This window comes from Diabrotica virgifera, chromosome 9 (genome assembly GCF_917563875.1).
Source record: "Diabrotica virgifera virgifera chromosome 9, PGI_DIABVI_V3a".
In the NCBI taxonomy this organism is placed as follows: domain Eukaryota; kingdom Metazoa; phylum Arthropoda; class Insecta; order Coleoptera; family Chrysomelidae; genus Diabrotica; species Diabrotica virgifera.
This window is the reverse complement of record NC_065451.1, coordinates 164,163,882-164,186,533: the sequence shown is the minus strand read 5'-3', so window position 1 is coordinate 164,186,533 and position 22,652 is coordinate 164,163,882. Positions and strand designations below refer to the sequence as shown.

General features: G+C 34.3%; 1 protein-coding gene and 1 long non-coding RNA gene across 7 annotated transcripts in view; both read right to left on the bottom strand.

The window, feature by feature from the left end:
- Positions 1-879: 879 nt before the first annotated feature.
- On the bottom strand, positions 880-12,357 carry LOC126891789 (uncharacterized). Of its 4 annotated transcripts, none has more exons than XR_007700564.1 (3): positions 9,527-12,304; positions 9,041-9,162; positions 880-8,918 (listed from the first exon to the last, which is right to left on the bottom strand). It is a non-coding gene; the product is annotated as an uncharacterized LOC126891789 (long non-coding RNA). The 4 variants fall into 4 exon arrangements; XR_007700566.1 differs by having other exon boundaries at positions 880-9,162; positions 9,527-9,892; positions 10,015-12,297; XR_007700567.1 differs by having other exon boundaries at positions 880-9,162; positions 9,527-9,770; positions 9,893-12,289.
- A 694-nt stretch (positions 12,358-13,051) lies between these two features.
- The window catches only part of LOC126891786 (ribosomal protein S6 kinase alpha-5-like), a 570,345-nt gene continuing 560,744 nt past the window's right edge, over positions 13,052-22,652 (bottom strand). Inside the window, exons 8-10 of one of the 3 annotated variants that reach the window (XM_050661058.1) lie at positions 21,461-22,272; positions 17,205-17,472; positions 13,052-14,551 (exon numbers count right to left, since the gene is read on the bottom strand). In XM_050661058.1, the coding sequence (XP_050517015.1) occupies positions 13,957-14,551; positions 17,205-17,472; positions 21,461-22,272 (1,675 nt within the window). In that variant the 3' untranslated portion in view covers positions 13,052-13,956. The remainder of the gene's footprint in view (positions 14,552-17,204; positions 17,473-21,460; positions 22,273-22,652) is intronic. The other 2 variants (XM_050661059.1, XM_050661057.1) reach the window with 2 other exon arrangements.

Below are 22,652 nucleotides of genomic sequence, written 5' to 3'. Positions count from 1 at the left end.
CGTCCGGTTTGTCAGCTGTAGGGGCATATACCTGGATAATGTTAGTTGTAATTGGGTAGGTATTAAGTTGAAGGAGGAGTATTCTTTCCGATATAGGTACAAAATTTTTAACATGTCTGGCAGTTTCTTGTTTTAAGATTATACCTACCCCATTTTCGTGTCTTCCATTAGGGTTACCTGAATAATATATGTGATGATCATTAATTTTACATTGCCCAGAGTTCGTCCATCTCATTTCACTTATTCCCATTATGTCTACTGATAGTCTATCCATCTCCTTGATTGCATTATGAGTCTTACCTGCCTCGTATAATGTTTTAACGTTCCATGTGCAGATCGTGAGGTTTATCTTTACACTATATTGGCAAGGATTTCTTCTGCTGGCGACCGAGAAGGCCTTGCCGTCTTGTGATTGTCCTTCTCTGCCGGATCTTGGTATCCGAGTTCCATGATCAGTAATATCGTTTCTATGATTTGTCGTAGTCATGCTAATTGTACTAGGGGTACTCTCCGAGTCTTTAATGCAGTGGTTCCCCGTTGCCTTCTGCATCTTTATGCCGTTGACCGTTACGTTGTTATTAGGTTCATCCGCCTTCGAGACCGATTTATCAATCTCAGGACAAAAAGGTGCCCTTCCACTTATCAGCTCATCCGCCCGAAGCCGTTGGCCAGTAAGTGGGGGGATTGCTTATACCAGCAATCTTCATCTTGGGCTATGAATATTGCGTCGTCTGCGTAACAGAGTATTTTTACTTCTTTATTTGCCATTCTGTATTATACAGATTTTATAAATTTCCGTTAAAGGAAATTATTATTACGTGGAAATATTAATGGAAATATTACGTGGAAAAAGGGTTAAAAGGATAGTAAAACTCGATATTTAAAGAATTAAATATTTAATACTAACATAATTAAGGCATATTACAATCATAATATGTATCTTGCCCTAAACAAGCATAACTCCCTCCATCGTCAGAGGTTAATGTAAAGGCACTGTCCACTTGGTCTCTTTTCAAATTTTCTCAATATTTTTCACATATAAATATACATATATACCCATCAGTTACAGAAAAATACCATATACAAATGAACGATATCTGTAAGTAATATAAAATTAAATACTAAGTAAGTGGTTATTTCCTTTTAAACATAGATGTCGCTATACGAGAAATAACGTTTCGTGGTTTAAAGAAACGCATCTTCATATTTTGATGCAAAATTTTAATAAGTTTTATTATATGAGAAATGTCGAAACAGTTATTCAACTAAATCTCAATTGGATTTTTGAGGAACACCGTTTTACAAAAAAAATGAATGAATGAAAAGGCTGATACAAGTTCATATATAATATGACAAAGTTTAAATGAATTCAGCAACACATCAAATCGGTTTCTACCTATTTAAGCATCAAACAACATTAGGTATTTTTTAAATTTCATTAAAAAAATCAAATTTAACACAATTTTTCAACATGTCTTTTTATCCCTCATTCGCCACATCTATGTCTCGTAATTACAATCATACTGTATTACCTGAGTGCGAAAATAAACTAGCAGAAGACAAAGAGAATCATTCTATCTCATTGGCGTAATCGAGCGAGGGCTCCAATAGGTACATATAATTTTTTTTTGACATCTAACAAAAATAGATTCTTTTTTTTTTCGTAAATTTTCAAACTACGTAAAGGGATTTTGACAGTTTCGAGTCCCCCCTTCTATACATTGAAAAACGCCAATGAACTAACCCAATTTAATAAATATAATGACTAAAATAAAAATCAGTAAAACGACATTGTAGTTACTGCTGGATGAGAGATTGCACAAATTCAAAGAAAATTATTTGTAACTGTTCATTTAATATCTATACATATAGCATTAGCTGCGAATACTGTCCACCTAGTAGCTAAAATCATAAAAAACCTAATACCAGTTCTAAAATATCGGCTCGTCAAGAAGTTAACAGTTTTGTCCATTATTATGTGATTTAAAAACTATGAAAACGAACATCGTTAGTGTATTTGTCAATATTTGCTGAAAAATATATCTTAATTTGAAGCTATAGACGCAGGTTAGCACAGACCTGTCTCGATATACGACTTGCCTCCTTCTCTCTCTCCTACTATTGTATGATCCTTCCGCCAACGTCTATAACAGAAATCATACAGTGTTCTTATTTTGTTTTTACCTACTCTCAAATTTCCTTGTCTCATTAACCCTACAGCATCTGTCTCATTAACCCTTTAAGTGTACATGGTAGCTATATTTACCACTATTATTCAAGGTTATTTTTGTCTACCTACGGCAGTAGTACTAGATCGTAAGCACAAACAGTACTGCTGCAAAGGATATTTGGTAAAATTAGAGACCACACGACTCACGTATGCCTGTACTAATCCAAGGGTCTTTGAGCAGTAAAAAGAGCTACCACTAAGTATTTGTGTAGGGTACTTCAGCAGTATTAATGTTAGAGTAATTTATTTTATTTTTTTTATTAGTTTATTCATTAAAATTGATGAAATGAAAAAATGATTTCTGAAAGTTGTTCCGATCTATTTCACATTGCCAACACATCTTACTAATTTTTTTAAGAAGCTTTACAACTGTTTTCCATGAATACACGAGAATTTTTGTGATTTGTGACATAAATAGTGCGATTTTATCCGAAAAAAATTCGGAATTCAAATTGTCCAAAAAGGCAAAATCAAGGGCTCTTATCATAGATGTAATAACTGAATGTCTTTCAATACATATATCATCAGAAATGAAATTTGAAATACATATTTTCTCTTTTACAACTTTTCTTTTAGCGTGTAGATATAGTGGTAGAAATATTTACCAGTCGTAAATGCTCACAAACACCTACTGGTAGCAATATTTACCACCCCGAAAAAAATAAATTTAAAGATAATTTCCGTTTTTTCTATCAGGTAACTCATTACCTTCTATTTAATTTAACAATTTTCGCAAATATTCCCCGTAAAAAGAAACAATTATGTAGTTCTTTGCCTTAAAGGGTTAATGTACGTTTGACCTTCATTTTTGTATACTGAAGGAAAGTTATGTTACGTACTCATGTTTTTCTATGTCCTGTGCCCTTTTTGTAGCCAAGTAATGAAGCTCATTTTTAATTCATTTTTTTTAATCTCCTGTTTCATTTCTTTTGAAATGTAATGTTATTGAAGTATGAGGTGAACATTTTAGACAAAGAGTATAATAGACATAAAAACAAATAGGTTACATCCTGATGTATTGAGCCGACACTTTTATCACAATAAAACATCAGCAAACAAATTTAATGTCTCATAGAGAAAAATAGAAAATATATGCTCAAAACTACTATCAGAAATATAATTATAAGACCAGAGAGGCCTTAATATAATAAAAGTGATATGAAATGATATTATAGGACTAAAAAAAACGTGTTAACTTCAAGCTCCTCAACTTCTACATTTTTCTTCATTTTTCACTCAAAAAGAAATGCATTTTATAAAATATCGTTAAAACGTAAAATAGAGATGGACGAAATATTGTTATTTTATCAATTCCCAGAACAGTCTTATTTGCCCAGCGTAGTAACTGCAATGCCTCATAGACAAAACAAAAATACCAGTGTTTGTATCATCAATACTATTACAAACTGGACTTGCAATGATCCAAGTGTTAAAAGCATTGAGCTGCTCCTGAAGTAGCGCAGAATCTGATAATTTATGATAAATTTCAAAATTAAACAAAACAAAAGCGAACTTACTGGATAAACAACCAACGATATTAAAAATATTTCTTCAAAAATCTTATCAGGATTATCAACAGGCGGTTTAAACTTTTTATACTTCCAAATAAAACACTCTAAATTTATTTAATTTTAAAACATAATAATTTTACTCTTTATTCGTACATCTTTTGTTTAACGATTCCTAGCCCTAGTATTCAACAAGACATTAGGTTTGTTTTAGCATGTAGTTTTGTATTAAAACGGTTCAAAAGAACTTAATTAATTTCTTAATTAGTTTCATCCAGAAACCAAAAAGCGTAAATGTCATTGTTACATATTTTTGTCTCACCCTGTAGACGTAGGAATGTCGCTTTATATGCCAAGTAAATTTTAGGAATGTATTTCTGTCCTGAAAGAACGTGAGAATAATTCAATTGTAGTTTATCCGTCTTGTTAAAGAAAGACGTTAATTTAGTTTACAGTCATAGGTATCTACATTCTATTTCCTGTGTTCAGTTTGTGATTAAAAAAGAGTTACATTGCAGCTAATGATCGTTTTGGCTCCACGAATCTTGGGAGTTAGATACACATACGTGCTGCTTTGGTATCAGAGAAGCGCAGGTGTAGGATTGTGCACTCAGCAGTATTTTTCTTGAGAACTGTAGAACTAAGTGAGTTTTGCCGACTTGCGAAATGATTTTTTGATGGTTCCCTACTAAGTAGGTTGGGCTTAAAATATATTTTGTTTTTCCCTATTGGTCGATAGTACATGTAGGAAGCTTGGTTATTTTTTTATTAGTCATGGATGAAAGAAGGATTAAACTTTTTTCTTATTGGTTGATTGGATGAGTAGAGTAGAATGAGAGAAATGGAGTGGGTCTTTGGAAGGAAGCGTTTTGGTTTGAGGAGATGCATTCAAGTTGTGAGATTAAAGGATTCAAGTTTTGGAAGTTGAAGTCAGAGGTTGGTTGTAGCTTCGGTCGGAGACCGCTTATGGCGGTTTCTGAAGAGTTGAGTTGAATTTTTAGTTTGAGCTTTTGAAGTGGAAGTTTGATTGAGAACTTAAGTGAGAATGTAGCCGATTTCGAAGTTTTATGAAGAAATCATGGTGTTGATGCGTTCAGGCAAAAAGCTGGTTAGTTTTAGTGTGTAATACACTAAGTTTTTTTTGAAGCAGTCATGGATAAAGTCATGCATTAAGTGTCAATATTAATAATAAATACTTCAAGAAGTTAATTATAAGTTATTTAAATATTTTAAAGAAGTCAATATGAGCAGATTTGGAAGTTTATTTATTTTTTTTTTGCTGAAACTTTTCATGGAAATAAACATTTTTGTATGTACTACTCTTTATCTAAATTCAGTGAAAAAGAGCCTCCATTATTATATGACTCCTGTCTTGGAGCCTGGAGGGCTCACAAGTGGGCCTTGCCCAGATCTATCATAACCATAACCTCTATTAGCCGATAACTTTAGACGTATCCTCCTACACAGACTACTAGTCTGTGTACACCTACCAAAAGAATTTTTAATATCGTTAATTTTTGACCACCACTTCGTGTTTTGTTGCTTGAAATAAAAAATAAGTGATAAAAAAACTGACTAAGTCCGCTCCAAAATCAATATTTTTTTTAATTTCATAATACTTTATCAAACAGATTTAATTTTGATGTATATAGAAGCGCATAGTTAAGGCCGTAGGCGCAAAATTTCGGTTCCAATGCTTTCTAAATGCATTTATTTTTTTCGAATCCCGACAAAACTAATAAATATTTTTGAAAAATTTAAACGCAGAATGAAAGATTACATTATTACCGAGAACCCAAAGTCCCTTAGAATAACCATAAATGTTTCTTTTAAATGAGATATTTAAAATTAAAAATCACACTAAACTTTCTCTTATTTTTTTTGACCTCTATAACTCATAAAATAGAGATTATAGAAATTTTCAAGGACCTTCAGCCCTCGGTAAAACGTAATCTTTCATTCTCCGTTTAAATTTTTCAAAGATACATATTAGTTTTCTCAGGATTCGAAAAAAAAATGAATGCGTTTAAAAAGCATTGCAGCCGAAATTTTGCGCTTACCCCCTTAAGTCATCTTCCTGTTTTTGTCGCTACAAAACATTATAATCGATCTGATATAAAATATAAGGTCAATTCAATAATCTTTAAAAAATATCCTGTATATCAGAATAAAATTGACATAAAAAAGATTTATTATAACACCTAAAATCGATAAAAATATCATCTTCATATTTTGAGCTCAAGGAGTAATTCAATGCTCATCCTAATCAGGTAATTGCGAAGAATAAATATTTTAAATAAATATAAAAATTATTAAACATTTTAACAATGAGTCGGTTGCACTATTTACAAACAAGCAATCATGGCCGATCACAAAATATCATATAATGCAATAAAATTATTAGGCGGTTGAAGTCAACATGTAGACACTAAACAATCATATACTATAATCTCCGGTTTGCTCACTTTTAACTCCTTCCGGAGAAAGCAGCGAATAAATATAACTGAACCACAAGAGCCTATTGCTCACCGTACTAGTTATCTATCGGCCTACTCTATTCAACCGAAAAGTTAGTGTGTGATTACTAGAAGGTATTGAACGAAACAAGTGATAACATCAAAAATAAGCAATAAACACTAATTACAACACCTGCTTATAAAGTCTATCCCTTCTGATAGCTCTAATATTGAGAGAAAGCGGAATTTCTCCATAAGCGCAATACAATAATAATACACAAATTCAAATTGGCTTGTTGCTAAATAATTCAAAAACGAGACAATGGAAATAAAGGTAATTCAATTTAGGTCAAGCTTACCCCGTCTGGCTGGAGACACAACGATCGAAAAACAAACGAACGAATTCACTAACTATTACACGTCTGTACACATTCGAGTTTTCAAGGCATCTCGTTCCTTATATCATAGGGGAAGAATTTTTGGATCTCAAATGGTAAGCGTCCCATCCTCTTCTTCGCGACACATGCGAATTTCGATAGCAAGGAACAACACCGGCGTCGACAAGGGAAAAAAAAGGGACATAATTTCGAACTATTTAAACAACCAAATCAATTTTATGGGACTTCCAACAGTTAGGAAAAACTGTAGAAATGGAGAGAACGATGATAAATATATTGGCACACGGGACTCTGTGAATGTCTTTTTAGGCATTATGTCCAAATATCACATATCACACCTTTCTTTCTATTGTATACTGGAAAATGGAGTTTACTGTGTCGAATTCAAAGTCAATTAATTTATGTATTTCTGTGTCAATAATAAATTTATATTTCCTTTAGTTCATTAGGTATTTTGTATGTCAAAAGTGGAATACTATGGAACTATTGTTCTTCTTTAAGTTCCACTTCTATCTAAGGTTGGAAATCATCATGACAATGCGGACTCTGTTGACTGCCGCTCTAAATAGCTCTGCACTACTGCATTCGAACCATTCCCGTAAGTTCTTAAGCCAGGATGTTCTTCGTCTTCCCACATTTCGCTTTCCTCGGATTTTGCCTTGCATAATAAGTTGTAATAATGAGTAATTTTGCCCTCTTATCACATGTCCCAAGTACTCAAGTTTTGGTCTTTTGATACTTAGTATTATTTCCGGTTTACTTGGTGCTGTCTCAAAAAACGTGTTTATATAATAAATATCTTGATTTGTATTTAAAGAGAAGCAAGAGGAGCAAGTTTTTCCTTCACAGAAAATCATTGATCATATTAAGCCTGAATACTCCTGTGGCGACACGCTTTAATTACTATTTTTGCTAATTTTATTTTTTAATAAGTTTTCTCAAAACGGTCATATAAATTCACATTTAATATACAAACTAGATGCTAAGACGTTTTATGAAACCAAATGTATCCTTAACCATAATATGTTTTTGTTGTCTTCAGTTTAACAAACTGAATTCCCCATAAATTAATTACCTTATCAGACCTTATGTCAACGCACTTTGGAAATGCATTCGAAGACGTTTCTTAAAACTACAGAAAAGTTCCGAGCTTTTAAAACGCCAGATGTAGTAATTTATTGCCTTAAAAATTGTAAAACCGCAAACGTGATGACCGTGTTGTGGTCTCTGCAGTATCGTCACAGCAGGCAGGCAGTTCAGACGCACCCTCGCTGCCCCAAAACAATAAACAACCCTCTTACGAGATGAATAAGCACGCATTTTAACCAAATAAAAATAAATATTACTGTTCGTTGTTTACACTTATTTTTAATTGATTCCGTTAACACCCACCATCGGAACACTCCTATTGTGAGGAAGATAACTTCATTTTGTGTATTGTGTAGCGCAAGCGAAATCTGGAATTATAAATTTAAACCACTATCATCATTGTTCATGTAGACTTGATATGTAGTTATCAAAGATCGACTAGCACTAACGTCATCAGATTGAGCTTTTGTTTGTCTTCTTACATGTATTGTTCAAGTCGCCTAATAAAACTGAAACTCGCACAATCATTTTTAAGTAATACTTAATAAAATAACAGACGATTAGAAAATACTTTGGAATATTGACATATCGGTCTTACACGAAACATTAAATTTTTTTTGATACGCTCCGATATTGCAACCTTCCCATCTATTAAAAAAATTAACAAAACATGGTTTCAACATTGATCCGTTTCTCACGATCTTTTCCTTAAAAATCTGTATAAAAACAATTTCATACAGCAATAAACGAGAAATAAACGATTTTTCAAAAAATTTTCTATTAATTATATTGTATGTATAATAATAATATATACAGTTTTTTGGTATTTTTTCTTCGTACAGAGCGTCATCCACGTACAAAAGAAACCAAAAGAAAGCACGTCTATAGCTATAGAAGAATTAGACAATTTTTCTCAAATGTAAAAAGAAATATTTTCAAATATTCGTTATAAAAATGAAAGTCTTCGTTCAAAAAATATATGTTAGAGTTCAAGTAGATTCTCAGTTAGAGTTGACTATTCTTAGTTAGAGTCAACTCAAACTAAAGCGAGAAGTAAGAGTTAATTTGAAAACTTGAATTCAACTTTTACTAGTTTAAGTAAAACTCTTTCTAACCTTTGTTAGTGATAGTAGATCCCCGGAAGAAGAGAATTAACTCTTACTAGTTTGAGTTGACTATTCCTAGATCTATTCAATAAAAGTTTGACTTTTACTAGTTGAAGTAGACTCTTCCTAACCTTTATTAGTACTAGTAGATCCCGGAAAGAAGAGAATTAACTCTTGCTAGTTTGAGTTGACTATTTCTAGATCTATTCAATAAAAGTTTGACTTTTACTAGTTGAAGTAGACTCTTCCTAACCTTTGTTAGTACTAGTAGATCCCGGGAAGAAGAGAATTAACTCTTACTAGTTTGAGTTGACTATTCCTAGATCTATTCAATAAAAGTTTGACTTTTAGTAGTTGAAGTAGACTCTTCCTAATCTTTGTTAGTACTAGTAGATCCCGGGCAGAAGAGAATTAACTCTTACTAGTTTGAGTTGACTATTCCTAGATCTATTCAATAAGTTTGACTTTTACTAGTTGAAGTAGACTCTTCCTAATCTTTGTTAGTGATAGTAGATCCCGGGAAGAAGAGAATTAACTCTTACTAGTTTGAGTTGACTATTCCTAGATCTGTTCAATAAAAGTTTGACTTTTACTAGTTGAAGTAGACTCTTCCTAATCTTTGTTAGTGATAGTAGCTCCCGGGAAGAAGAGAATTAACTCTTACTAGTTTGAGTTGACTATTCCTAGATCTATTCAATAAAATTATGATTTTTACTAATTGAAGTAGACTCTTCCTAACGTTTGTTAGTGATAGTAGATCCCGGGAAGAAGAGAATTAACTCTTACTAGTTTGAGTTGACTATTCCTAGATCTATTCAATAAAAGTTTGACTTTTACTAGTTGAAGTAGACTCTTCCTAATCTTTGTTAGTACTAGTAGATCCCGGGAAGAAGAGAATTAACTCTTACTAGTTTGAGTTGACTATTCCTAGATCTATTCAATAAAAGTTTGACTTTTACTAGTTGAAGTAGACTCTTCCTAATCTTTGTTAGTGATAGTAGATCCCGGGAAGAAGAGAATTAACTCTTACTAGTTTAAGTTGACTATTTCTAGATCTACTCAATAAAATTATGATTTTTACTAATTGAAGTAGACTCTTCCTAACCTTTGTTAGTGATAGTAGATCCCGGGAAGAAGAGAATTAACTCTTACTAGTTTGAGTTGACTATTTCTAGATCTATTCAATAAAAGTATGACTTTTACTAGTTGAAGTAGACTCTTCCTAACATTTGTTAGTGATAGTAGATCCCGGGAAGAAGAGAATTAACTCTTACTAGTTTGAGTTGACTATTCCTAGATCTATTCAATAAAATTATGATTTTTACTAATTGAAGTAGACTCTTCCTAACCTTTGTTAGTGATAGTAGATCCCGGGAAGAGAGAATGAACTCTTACTAGTTTGAGTTGAATATTTCTAGATCTATTCAGTAAATTTAGAATCGCATGTGATTTGTGATGCGTGCGTTTTATTTTGACTGTTATCAACTCGTAAAATTTTATTTATAGAATCTGGTGTTTTTATTTATGATGGTTCCATTTTCATGAAAAGCTTGAGGGCACAAGTTCTTAATTTACTTTGACACTATTACTTTGACTAGTAAGTGTTGACCTAATGATTGGGAAAAACTGATCTAATGATTGACTTACTAAATGGCATTGGGAAGAGTATACTTTTCCTAGTTGGAGTCTACTTTTACTAGTAAATGTTGAATAAAAATCTATATTTATAATCAACTTTTACTAAAACCGGCCTGAGTTGACTCGAACTAGGAATAGTCAACTCCAACTGGACAATCAACTTGAACTGTAACATATATATTTGGGTCAAAGGTTACATGCCGTAACCTTGTCCAACATTTCAAGAATTGTGCTGTAAAGGTATCAGCATACAAAGTATATTAAAAAAAATAACGTGTAAAATAGAACTACAATAAAAATTAATAACCCTCGATATTTTTTTAAAAGATTTCTTTTTGACGATAAATGGCACTCTGTAGAAAAATTTTTAAACATTCATCCTAATAAAGAAGTGCACTTAACAAGTTTGTTGTGAAATAAAAATGGAATTTGATTTTATCGATGCTCGAAGATGCGACAGAGATTTCAAAAAGGTTCAAAGAGTTCTCCGGCAGTTGGCGTAACAATCTGTCAAAAACAGTTTTAAAAATTGTCGTCGGAATTTCGAAAAAAGTAAAAAATGGAAGTTTTAGGAGCTAGTCCCATATGAATTGGACCAAAACCAATATTCAACACAATGTTATTTTCCGAATTAGAATTTATTTAAATATTATATACGCAGGCTATTCAGAAATTTTGCCGCTAGGGGCGGGGCTAGCGCGGCCATCTTAGCATCGTAGCGTTCCTCCGTTCAGTAGATGTCCAGCCGTGCTATGTGCCGCGATCGAAAACCCCGCCAGTTGTGACTTGTGAGGTGCGATCGGTAAAACGGTTCTTGTTGGTTAAAAACAACAAACCAATTGAAATTTATCGCGAAATCTGAGCTGTTTATACGAATAATGTGGACGGCCAAGCATTGTGACTGATGAACTTGTCTCTAAAGTCGACTAGAAAATTCCATAAATTTTAATAAGTTTGTTGCATGAAATTGTTTCACAAAAGTTAAGTTATCACAAATTTTGTGCAAGGTGGGTACCAAAACTCTTGACAGAAACCCATAAAAATCTGCGTATGGCTGCTTCATTGACGTTTTTTGGACTCTTGGAAAAAATATGGTGACTCATTACATGATCGAATTGTGACTGGAGATGAAACTTGGGTAAAACATGTCAATTGCGAAACGAAATTGCAGTCTATGGAGTGCGGAGACATACATTCCCCTAAAAACCAAAAAATCCTGTTTGCAAGGAAGATTATGGCAACAGTTTTCTGGATCAGCGAAGGACTTCCTGGAACGTGGCTCAACAATTAACTCGGCGAGATATTGTGAAACATTGGAAAAGTTACGAAGAGCGATACAAAACAAACGCAGAAGAAAGCTGAGCTCGAAAATTTTGTTGTTGCATGACAATGCCTGACCACACACGGCAAATCGTACTGGAGAAGTCCTTACAAAATTCAAGTGGGAGGTGTTTCCTTATCCGGCGTATAGTCCGGACCTTGCACCTAGCGACTACCACCTGTTTCGAGCAATGAAGACATGGCTTACAACGCAGCGCTTTGATGACGATGCGCAGCTACAGGACAGCTGAACACCTGGTCGAAGTCTCAGTTGAAGTAACAGTCCAAGAGGCAGCGCTGAAAAATCTCTTTGAATTTACTAAAGCTAGATTTTTCACAGTTCATTACTGTGATTGTATAGAGAAACATACTGCGGTCGGTCAAGCGAAACGTAGCACAGGGGTTACTGAGAGGGTATCAAAGTTGCTTTCCTACGAAGGTAATTAGATCCATTTACTAAGGCTGAAAATCAGTACACACATTCTAAATTGAATATAAATAAAAGTTATTATAGTTGGTCAGCTGTATGACGGGACAGAGCCGGTCGGTCGGCCCCAGTGAATGTACAGGGTTATTCACAATATTTTGACCCCCTTGTAAACTGCTTTATTTACAGAATTAAAAAAAATGTAAAATACAAACGTTATTCGATTTTTAAAGTATCATTTTTTTACATATATATCGTACTAGTGACGTCATCCAGCTGGGCGTGACGACGTAATCGACTATTTTTTAAATGGGAATAGGGGTCGAGTGCTAGCTCATTTGAAAGGTTATTCAATTCCCTATTCAGTAATATAAACATTAACATTATTAATTATACAGGGTGTCCAAAAAAAATTTTTTAATTAATTGTTTAATTAATAATTAAAAAAAAATTTTGGACACCCTGTATAAATAATGATCTTAATGTTTATAGTACTGTATAGAGAATTGAATAACCTTTCAAATGAGCTAGCACACGACCCCTTTCTCGTTTAAAGAAATAGTCGATTACGTCATCACGCCCAGATGGATGACGTCACTAGTACGATATATATGTCAAAAAATGATAATTTAAAAATCGAATAACGTTTGTATTTTACATTTTTTTCTAATTCTGTAAATAAAGCAGTTTACAAGGGGGTCAAAATATAGTGAATAACCCTGTACATTCATTGGGGCCGACCGAGCGGCTCTGTCCCGTCATACAGCTGACCGACTATAATAACTTTTATTTATATTCAATTTAGAATGTGTGTACTGATTTTCAGCCTTAGTAAATGGATTTAATTACCTTCGTAGGAAAGCAACTTTGATACCCTCTCAGTAACCCTTGTTCTACGTTTAGCTTGACCGACCGCAGTATGTTTCTCTACACACTCACAGTAATCAACTGTGAAAAATCTAGCTTTAGTAAATTGAAAGAGATTTTTCAGCGCTGCCTCTCCGTCTATAAAGACACCAGTTGAAATCTCATAAGTACCTGAATTTGTTGGGAGATTATGTAGAAAAATAGTACTTGAGTGTCTCTTTCAAATGTATATAACAAAATCTTTTTCTTGGGCTCGTTTTTTTTTTCTATTCCAAAACTTAATGTACATACTTTCTGGATAGCCCACGTAGTTAAATAAATTCTAATGCAGAAAAACAAAATTGTGCTGCATATTGGTTTTGGTTCAATTCATATGCATCTGGGTTAGTAGTTTGCATTGTATCATTTGGATTTTGTATTTTTGTACATTTTTCACAATTGCTAGAGAAATCCATCATCACAGCCTTTCACAATTATCAATAGAACCAAATCGTTTCACTAGACTCCATCGCAATCTACAGAGCTTCGCATTTTTATCTAAGTAACCAAAAAGTGTATCTTACAGGGATTTTTTAAATTTATATATAACCATTTTTATCACATTTTTAGATTTTTTTATATGGTAACAAACCTCTACTTCCCCAAATTTTTGCGTATACCCAACGATTTTCTCAAAATACTGAGTTTTAGTACAGGACGTCCCAAAAAGAGTTTTTGATCGTTCTTATAAACAATAATAAATACACACTTATTCAAATTTAAATACGATTGACGAAAGATACATTCTTTCGTCCGAATTACCTAGAATTTGGGACAGCTTGTACGTACAATCTGGGGGCAAAACGCGTCTGCACCTCAATCTAACACCTACAAATGACTTGTAACTAATAATAACTATATAACGTAATAAAAATAGTCTACCGCTTTTTCTTTCTATTCATAGAAGAAACTTTCTTTCTGATTTTTGATTGAGGTGTATCAGGGTGCTCTTCTAGTCCATCAATTTCCTCGATCTTACGTTTCCTAGTCCTATTCGGCAGGGAGATGAATTCCATAGGGGGTTCCCCGTCGATTTCTAACCTAGTTCTTCGTATCCTCTCGCTCTGCCTGGACTGGATATATCTCTTCCTGCCTCTCTTTTTCTTCTCGGTCTTACTATCGACGGAATTTTTGTCTGATACAACGATTCCACTAGAGCTGGTAGATTCTCTAAAGGCGTCAGAAGTTCTGGAATCAGAACTGCTCGATTCGTTCACTCTTGTGGTCTCCTGGGGCTCGGGAGCGACGAGTTCTTCAGTCTTTATCAATTCGAGCGAGAGCTTCGAACGCGCAGGGGTAACTGCGCCGCTCTTCAGCGAGCTCTCGCTGGTGAAAGACGAACTGGAGCTATTATTATCGGAGGAACTCTTCTTCATTCGTCTGCGCTGCGCTAACTTGGCATTGAGGACGTCTTGAAGCCGGAACCCTTCACGTTCCGCTTTATGGAAGGCACTGAAGGTCGTCTGGAGAATTCTAAAAATGAAAAGAACGTTGTATGAGAATCGTGCAATTAATAAAGTAATCTATAAAGTCTACGTACTAATAGTACTGTTGTGGCGACACGCTTCAATTACTATTTTACTATTTTTTAATTGCTAATTTTAAATATTGAACTTTCCTTTCTAAACGAAATAATTCACATGTGTTTCGTTCCTAATATACAAACCATATGCATAGAAGGGCCTGTTAAGTTTTAAGAAACGAAATATATCCCTATTTCAGGTAAAATGCCTTTGCAGTTTTAAAAACACCAGATCTAATAAATTGTCGCCTGTCTGGCCATATGGTAGAACCACATAATGACAGATTAGTGTTTGTGGTCTAGTTTAGTAGAGTCACAGCTGGCACACTGCGCGGTCACACCCTCGCTAGAATAGTGACCTTTCGTGACCGGCTCACACGATCGTGAGCTCATGTTTATGTGGGTATCAATATCAAAATAAACATATTTTTACTAGGAAAGATATCAATATGTTGTGCCTATCGTGTATTATCAGAGTAACTGAAATTGTTTAACGAATTCGCGCTTAGTTTACAATAGAATATCCTATAAAGAAGGCTGTGTATTTTGACGACAAAACCGATAAAGGTAAGTAAAAGATATCTTGTTTTTTATAAGTGTTTATGTTATTGTAACGGGGTTGTGGTATAGATAAAGTTTCAACTTCAAGATAATAAACAAGATTTAAGAAATTATTGGTTTGTTTGTAGAGATCTTGTCCCGTAAAATTTGAATATCACGATAGCGAGTTGCCGTCACACATTAAATTTTCAAAGCAGGAAATTAAAATACTAAATATTTATTGGTTTGACTTTTTATTAATTTTTCTATATTTTAATGATAAAAGTAGTTTTTTAATTATTACAGGTGTGCCTCTCACCCACGATTTGGCTCTAGAGGTGTTAAATGATGGTAACTAGTCCGAAAGAGAAGATTTAGATGGCGAAAATGATGTTGCTTTTGACGTTCAGATGTTTAAAAATAACACCGATGACAAGGATATTGAAGAAACTGTATTAGATGAAGAACCTGTATTGGATGAAGAACCTGTTCCTTCAACGAGCTCTTCTTCAGCAAAGAGGCAATGGAAAGACATGACATTTCAGCAAAAAATGTTTGTTCTATTTTAGTTAGTACGTAATAGCATATTAAACAATTATAAAAATAATTTTTATTTGGCCCTAATGGTGTTTTACGTTTAATAAAAATGAATTTTTTCATACAATTACGATCCCGCATTCATAGAACATAAGCCCAGAGCGCACGAACGTGACATGTTATTTGTGACAGATTCAAACAATGAATTTTTTTTCCTGCATTTTTTACACCTTTTTTAGATACCATGTATCATATTTATTCAAAGGGAAACTTCATTTTCACTAAAAAAAAATTCAGGCCTGAAAGGGATATGGAATCTACCTCGAATAATTTGTAAGCGTTAAGATGTTTTATTTTTTTGTATAAAGACATATGAAAAATAGACAAGAATGATTTTTTGTCGTAAATTGAACGAGGAATTCAAAAATGATTTTTAATTTGACGTTTCTCAGTGGCGTACTTTTTTTTAATTCAGACCATTACCTGTACGGGCGCCAATGGTGAATATAAAATTATTCTGTCACCTTTAAAGGAGGTAATTTGAACATTTATTGTAGCTTTGCACCTAGTTAAATCTTTTTAGTAATACACTCCGCCAAAAAAGTATCGCATCACCTTAAAAATGGGTCATTTTTAATGTCTCATATTTCCTAAACCCGTTGTTCGATTTTAGTGATTTTTAAAAGTTCGATTTAATATGTTATAGCTTTATTCTTCAAGAATATCGATGTAATAATATTGTTGCTAAAGAGGTAAGTGTCATTGTATACCGGGTGTAACAATGATAGTGTGTTTTTTTCTCAAAGTTTGGAACACCCTGTGGAATATTCTAGCGTATATAAAATATTGAAATTAAAACTCAACTGTAACCTTAGGCCATCTAAACATTTTGCTTTTTGATTCATTCGCTTATGTTGGATAATAAAAAAGTTAGGTACTTTAACAACTAGCAACGTTCTTCATCAATACAGGGTGTTTCTAAATAAGTGCGACAAACTTTAAAGTGGTAATTCTGAATGAAAAAATAATGACAGTTTGCTTTATAGACATATGCCCGTAAATGCTTCGTTTCCGAGATACGGGATGTTGAATTTTTTCTTACAAACTGACGATTTATTTATTGCTCTAAAACCGGTTGAGATATGCAAATGAAATTTGGTAGGTTTTAAGAGGTAGTTATTGCGCATTTTTTGACATACAATTAAAAATTCACCATTGGCGTGCATACGGGTAATATGACCCATTACGAATGGGTCGAACTTAAACATTTTTAACTTTATGACGTCACGACCAATAAGGGCGCGTTTTGGACTGGCTGCTATAATTTGAATTTTCTCTTGATTTTAATCGTTTTTAGGGCAAACGAAAGACAAAAACAACTTTTTTCTTTGATATATATTTTAAATTATGTTCTGTTGTGATTTATAGCATTTGTTCGAATTTAAAATTGCATGTAAGTTTCCTATTATAAAGGAAACATAGACAACGCATTCCGATTTCGAAAAGAATATCAAACATTCCACAAACCTTTCAGCAGTAGATCCAAGTACATCAGGCGTCATGAGAGGTGTTTGAGAGAAGTTCTGACTGCCTTGAATCCAGTTGTTGTTCTGGAGATCGATCATTCTCAGTCTTTGAGAAGGGTCCACTGTCAAAAGACCCTCGACGACGAATTTGGCTTCTTTACTGACTCCCTGCCAGTTGGCAGAATCAAAATTGAAGTCTCCATCTTTGATTCTGGTCATTATCGAAGATACAGTCTCGTCTCTGGACCTAGCGTGGAACGGAGCCTTACCTAAAATAGTACAAAACATTATACATCAATAAATTTTACAGTTAATTAAATATTAATACATCATCATTATCCTTTGCTCCAAAGTTGAATATAGGCCTCCCCTAATGTCTTCCAGTTTTGTCAGTCTTCGCCTACTACAACCAATTCCCAGCAACCCTTTTGACGTCGTCTGTCCATCGTGTAGGTGGTCTACCTCTACTTCTGTCTGCTCGTGGTATCCACACTGTAATTTTTTTGGCCCACCTCCCGTCCTTCATTCTGGCTACATGGCCCGCCCAATTCCACTTCAGCCTTGCTACTCGCTCTGACATCTGTGACGCCTGTTCTTCTTCTGATCTTCTCGTTTCTAACCCTCATGAGAGTCAGTCCAAGTAGTGACCGTTCCATTCTTCTTTGAGCCACTCTAAGTTTGTTTACCGTGGACTGGATTAACGACAGTGTTTCGCCAACGTAAGTCATGACTGGAAGCACACATTGGTCGAACGTCATCTTTTTTTCAGATAATTTGGCATATTGCTCTTGAAGATGTCTGATGGAGCTCCATATGCGGCACATGCTAAGGTGATTTTTTTTGTAGTTCGGCAGTTTGATTCTCTGCCCTAAGTATTTATATTTATGGAACAATTCTATTTCGTTGAAGTCGACTTTTAGATTTTCGCTTGGTACCAGGTTTGTCATGTATTGTGTCTTTCCAACATTTATGTTTAAACCAACTTGCTTACAGGCTGATAAGAGAAATAGAAAAAACAGTACATACTTAGAAAATAATTAAACGAGAAGAGATCGAGAGGTAGGCCCAGAAAGAGATGGATTGATGATATTTACCAGGATATAAAAGAAGTAGGAATACGAGAATCGGAAAAAATCAAAGGAAACAAAAACATGGTCAACTATAGTCAAGAAAGCAAAACATACATGGCACTGCAATTATCTCTTCAAAGAAGACAAACTAGGAAGTAACATTCAGTATACACATTCTAAATTAAATATAAATAAAAGTTATTATAGTCGGTCAGCTGTATGACGGGACAGAGCCCGTCGGTCAGCCCCAGTGAATGTACAGGATTATTTACTATATTTTAACCCCCTTGTAAACTGCTTTATTTACAGAACTAGAAGAAAATGTAACATACAAAAGTTATTTGATTTTTAAATTATGATTTTTGACATATATATCGTACTAGTGACGTCATCCATTTGGGCTTGATGACGTAATCGACTATTTTTATAAATGGGAATAGGGGTCGAGTGCTAGCTCATTTGAAAGGTTATTCAATTCTCTATTCAGTAACATAAACATTAACATGATTAATTGTACAGGGTGTCCAAAAAAAAAATTTATATTTAAAGTAATTGTTTAAGCAATAATTCAAAAAAAAAATTTGGACACCCTGTATAAATAATGATCTTAATGTTTATAGTACTGTATATACAATTGCATAACCTTTAAAATGAGCTAGCACACGACCCCTATTCTCATTTAAAAAAATAGTCGATTACGTCATCACGCCCAGATGTCCCGTCATACAGCTGACCGACTATAATAACTTTTATTTATATTCAATTTAGAATGTGTGTACTGATTTTCAGCCTTAGTAAATGGATTTAATTACCTTCGTAGGAAAGCAACTTTGATACCCTCTCAGTAACCCCTGTTCTACGTTTCGCTTGACCGACCGCAGTATGTTTCTCTACACTCTACACAATCACATGAATCAACTGTGAAAAATTTAGCTTTAGTAAATTCCAAGAGTTTTCAGCGCTGCCTCTCCATCTAATAGTACGGTGGGGAAGACAGAGAAGACGAGAGTGGAATCAGCATGTGACGAGAATGGACAGCAAGAGAATAGCCCGTATAGACAGAGATTCAAATTAATCCAACAGGCAAACGACCAATAGGAAGGCCCTTTAAAAGGCGGGGAGATAGCTAGCAGTCCACATCACAGCTACGAATACAAGCTCAAAATCGGTTAAGAACAGGTCAAGACGCCTAATATAAGAAGAAGACAAATAGTGAAAAAAACAATAAAATCCTTTATAAAAGTTATAAAAGGCATATATTTAAAATCCCTACAAAGGGATACATCACAGAACTAGTTTTCGATTGGTTGACCAATCATCATCAGTGCTTACCTAAAATGAATATAACCTCGTAAAATAATGCAAAGATTTTGAAATTTTCACTACGATTACGAAAAGTTGTAGGTTATACTCACTTGAAATTTACATGCTAACCACCAAGATATATTTTTATAAAAATATGTGGGTCATAGCCCTTTACAAGTGATCCGTCAAGGAAACATCGGTTAAATGCTAACTTAAGGTGATACAGTAGCGATCAACAGGTGGCAACAAACGCGGTCCAATATTGCGAAAGTTCTGCAAACTTTCAAAAGTGAGGCAACAGTGCGTCGGTAATTCGACACTGACAGTGACGTTTATACTATCTAAAACAATAATTTGTATACACATAAACGCGAAATGTTGCCAAGTCAGTGACGTTCGATTTCTTGTTATAAAAAAATCGATTTTTAGTAGTTCCAAGATTACACAAAATCTAGGCATGGGATAAAAAAGTTTATTTGAAGATAGTGTATTTTTTTGTCTTTCTTAATGGCGGTACAGGCTCCTTTTTTCAATATTTTATTTAGTTGTAGAGTAATTTCCACATACTAACATATTTCTGAAATTGGGCTCTGTACCGCCATTCTTTATTATATTACGAATATGTGTGCCAAATATCTCGACAAAATATTCAAAATTAGAGCCGCAATCTTGGAACGCGTTTGTTGCTACCTGTTGATCGCTACTGTTTCCACTTAAGCATGGATGTAAGAAATATTTCGTTAATACGCCCCAGGTAACATTCAGGTTCACATAGGGCTTTTCATCGATTGTCATTTGTTTCGAGCTACTGTCAAATGTCGCATAATCCGTGTATAATATTAATATACACGGATTATACGAAATATCACGGAAGCTCGAAACAAGTAATTGTGAATGAAAAGCCCTATAGTGACAGTATGGCAGCAAGTGACAATGAAATAGATGGATGAACGATGACATGACAGAAGTGACAGTTCCACAGGAAGTTGAAAAATTAACCTGTCATATTTAAAGACTATGATGTACAGCTAGTTAAAATAAGAAATGATGTAACAACACTCACTCCATTGTGAAAAATAATCATTTAAAATATAATAAACTAAATGTTGTAGTTAAAAATGTATTCACGTATATTGTCAAATGTTTGTATTCGAAAACTAAAGAAACTTGTTGTCAAAAGACCTAAGATTTAAAAAAGCAATTTTGTGTTGATTTAAAGGTATGGAATTTATTTAACTTAGTGGTGGCTGTTGGAATTTGTGTAGGTTTGAAAAGAGGTCACAATGGAGGTGACTGAGGTGTAACAAAGTCTTAAATAATCTAGGGGGATGAATCATTAATAAAGCACAAGCTCAAACTTAGGCGACAATTCCTAATGCCCCCGCAGGCTGCCCGGTTCCCTAGGGGTCTAAAAACCAAACCGCCATAAGAAGAAGATGACAGTAGGGGGAGGGAGGAGGGAATGGGTATGAAATGTCTATGATGAGATTAATGGGAATGGAGAATGGAACAAGAACGGGACCCAGAAAGAAAATTAGACTTTTGATTTGGTTTTACTATAGATGAGTGTTATATGTTGGTAATGACAGATTGAATAGATAGGGTGAGGATAGTCATATGTAGAATATGGTGGTGGGTTGTATATAGATGAAAATTTATATAATGTGGATGTGTGTGGATGATGATATTCCTCTTATGGATAGATGAAAATGGTTTGATGGGTGAAGATGAAAACAAGATTATTGAGAATTGTACCAGATAAATTATAAGTGTGAATGTGAACATGTGAACGAAGCAGTAGAAGGGGGTGAGAAGTAATATTGTAAATGTGTTAAGAAAAAAGTTGTCGATGGAGTCAAATAGTGTGAATTTATGTACTTACCACAAAGCATGGTATAGAGTATGACTCCCAGACTCCACAAATCACAGTTTTCATCGTATCCTTCTACGTCTCCTTTCAAAACTTCGGGAGCTGCATACTGAAGGGTAAAACATGGAGTATGAAGTGATTCCTGTTCCTGTTTCAGTCTAGCAAAGCCAAAATCAATTATCTTAATTTCGGCGTCGTCATCTTCAGTCGTGAATACTAAGTTCTCAGGTTTAAGGTCTCTGTGGACCACCCCACGCGAATGCATGAAGCTCACAGCCGATACCAGTTTCCTCATAATTAAAGAAGCTTCACTTTCAGTAAATTTAGACTTTCTTCTTATTCGATCGAACAGCTCTCCTCCTTTTAAGTACTCCATGATGAGATATGTGTGACTATCGTCTTGGACAACATCGTGCAGGGTTACTATGTTCGGATTACCTTGACAGGCTCTTAACAGATTGATCTCTTGGGTACAATCTCTAGCTCTACTCACGATCTTCACAGCATATTCTTTGTCGGTTTGCCTATTAACACATTTCCTGCAGATGGAGAAGGTACCGTCTCCAAGGATCTCTTCATTGAAGTCGATATCGAAGTTTTGGAAAAATGGACTGTTACTCAAACGGAAGTTCTTGATGTTAGCGTGCTCTTTGTTGGGTCGAAGGAGATCATCCGATATGACGTTTTTGCTGAAGAGAACGGAAGGTGCGACGTAGGAGTATCCCTTGAAGATCTTGTCATAATTGAGAGGAACGACGGCCGGGGAGTCTGTTGGGGGCAAAGCAGTGAATTCTTCGCTGAAATTGGACACGTCCAATTCGTTCCTAAAAAAATAGAAAAAAAAAATAAATATGTTTTGTAATGTAACAGTTCTTATTGTGTAGGCTAACATTGCCTCTCCAAATTTTCATAGTTTTCTTAAGGGTATTTTCTAAATTGGAAAAAAGACAGTTTTTAAATATTGTTAAAAAACTATTGCATTTATGATTAATATTTTTGTATGCATTGTTAGAAGGTTTTGAGGTACAGTCGAACCCGCTTATTAGAGTACCGGTTATAGGAATATCCCGGTTTATGGAATATAAATTCGAAGTCCCGAAACGTTTCCATTTACTCCTTAATATATGTATCCGTTTATTGGAATATGTAATAATTAAGCAATAACGCTTATTAGAATATTTTTGAGGTCAACGAATAAATTTTT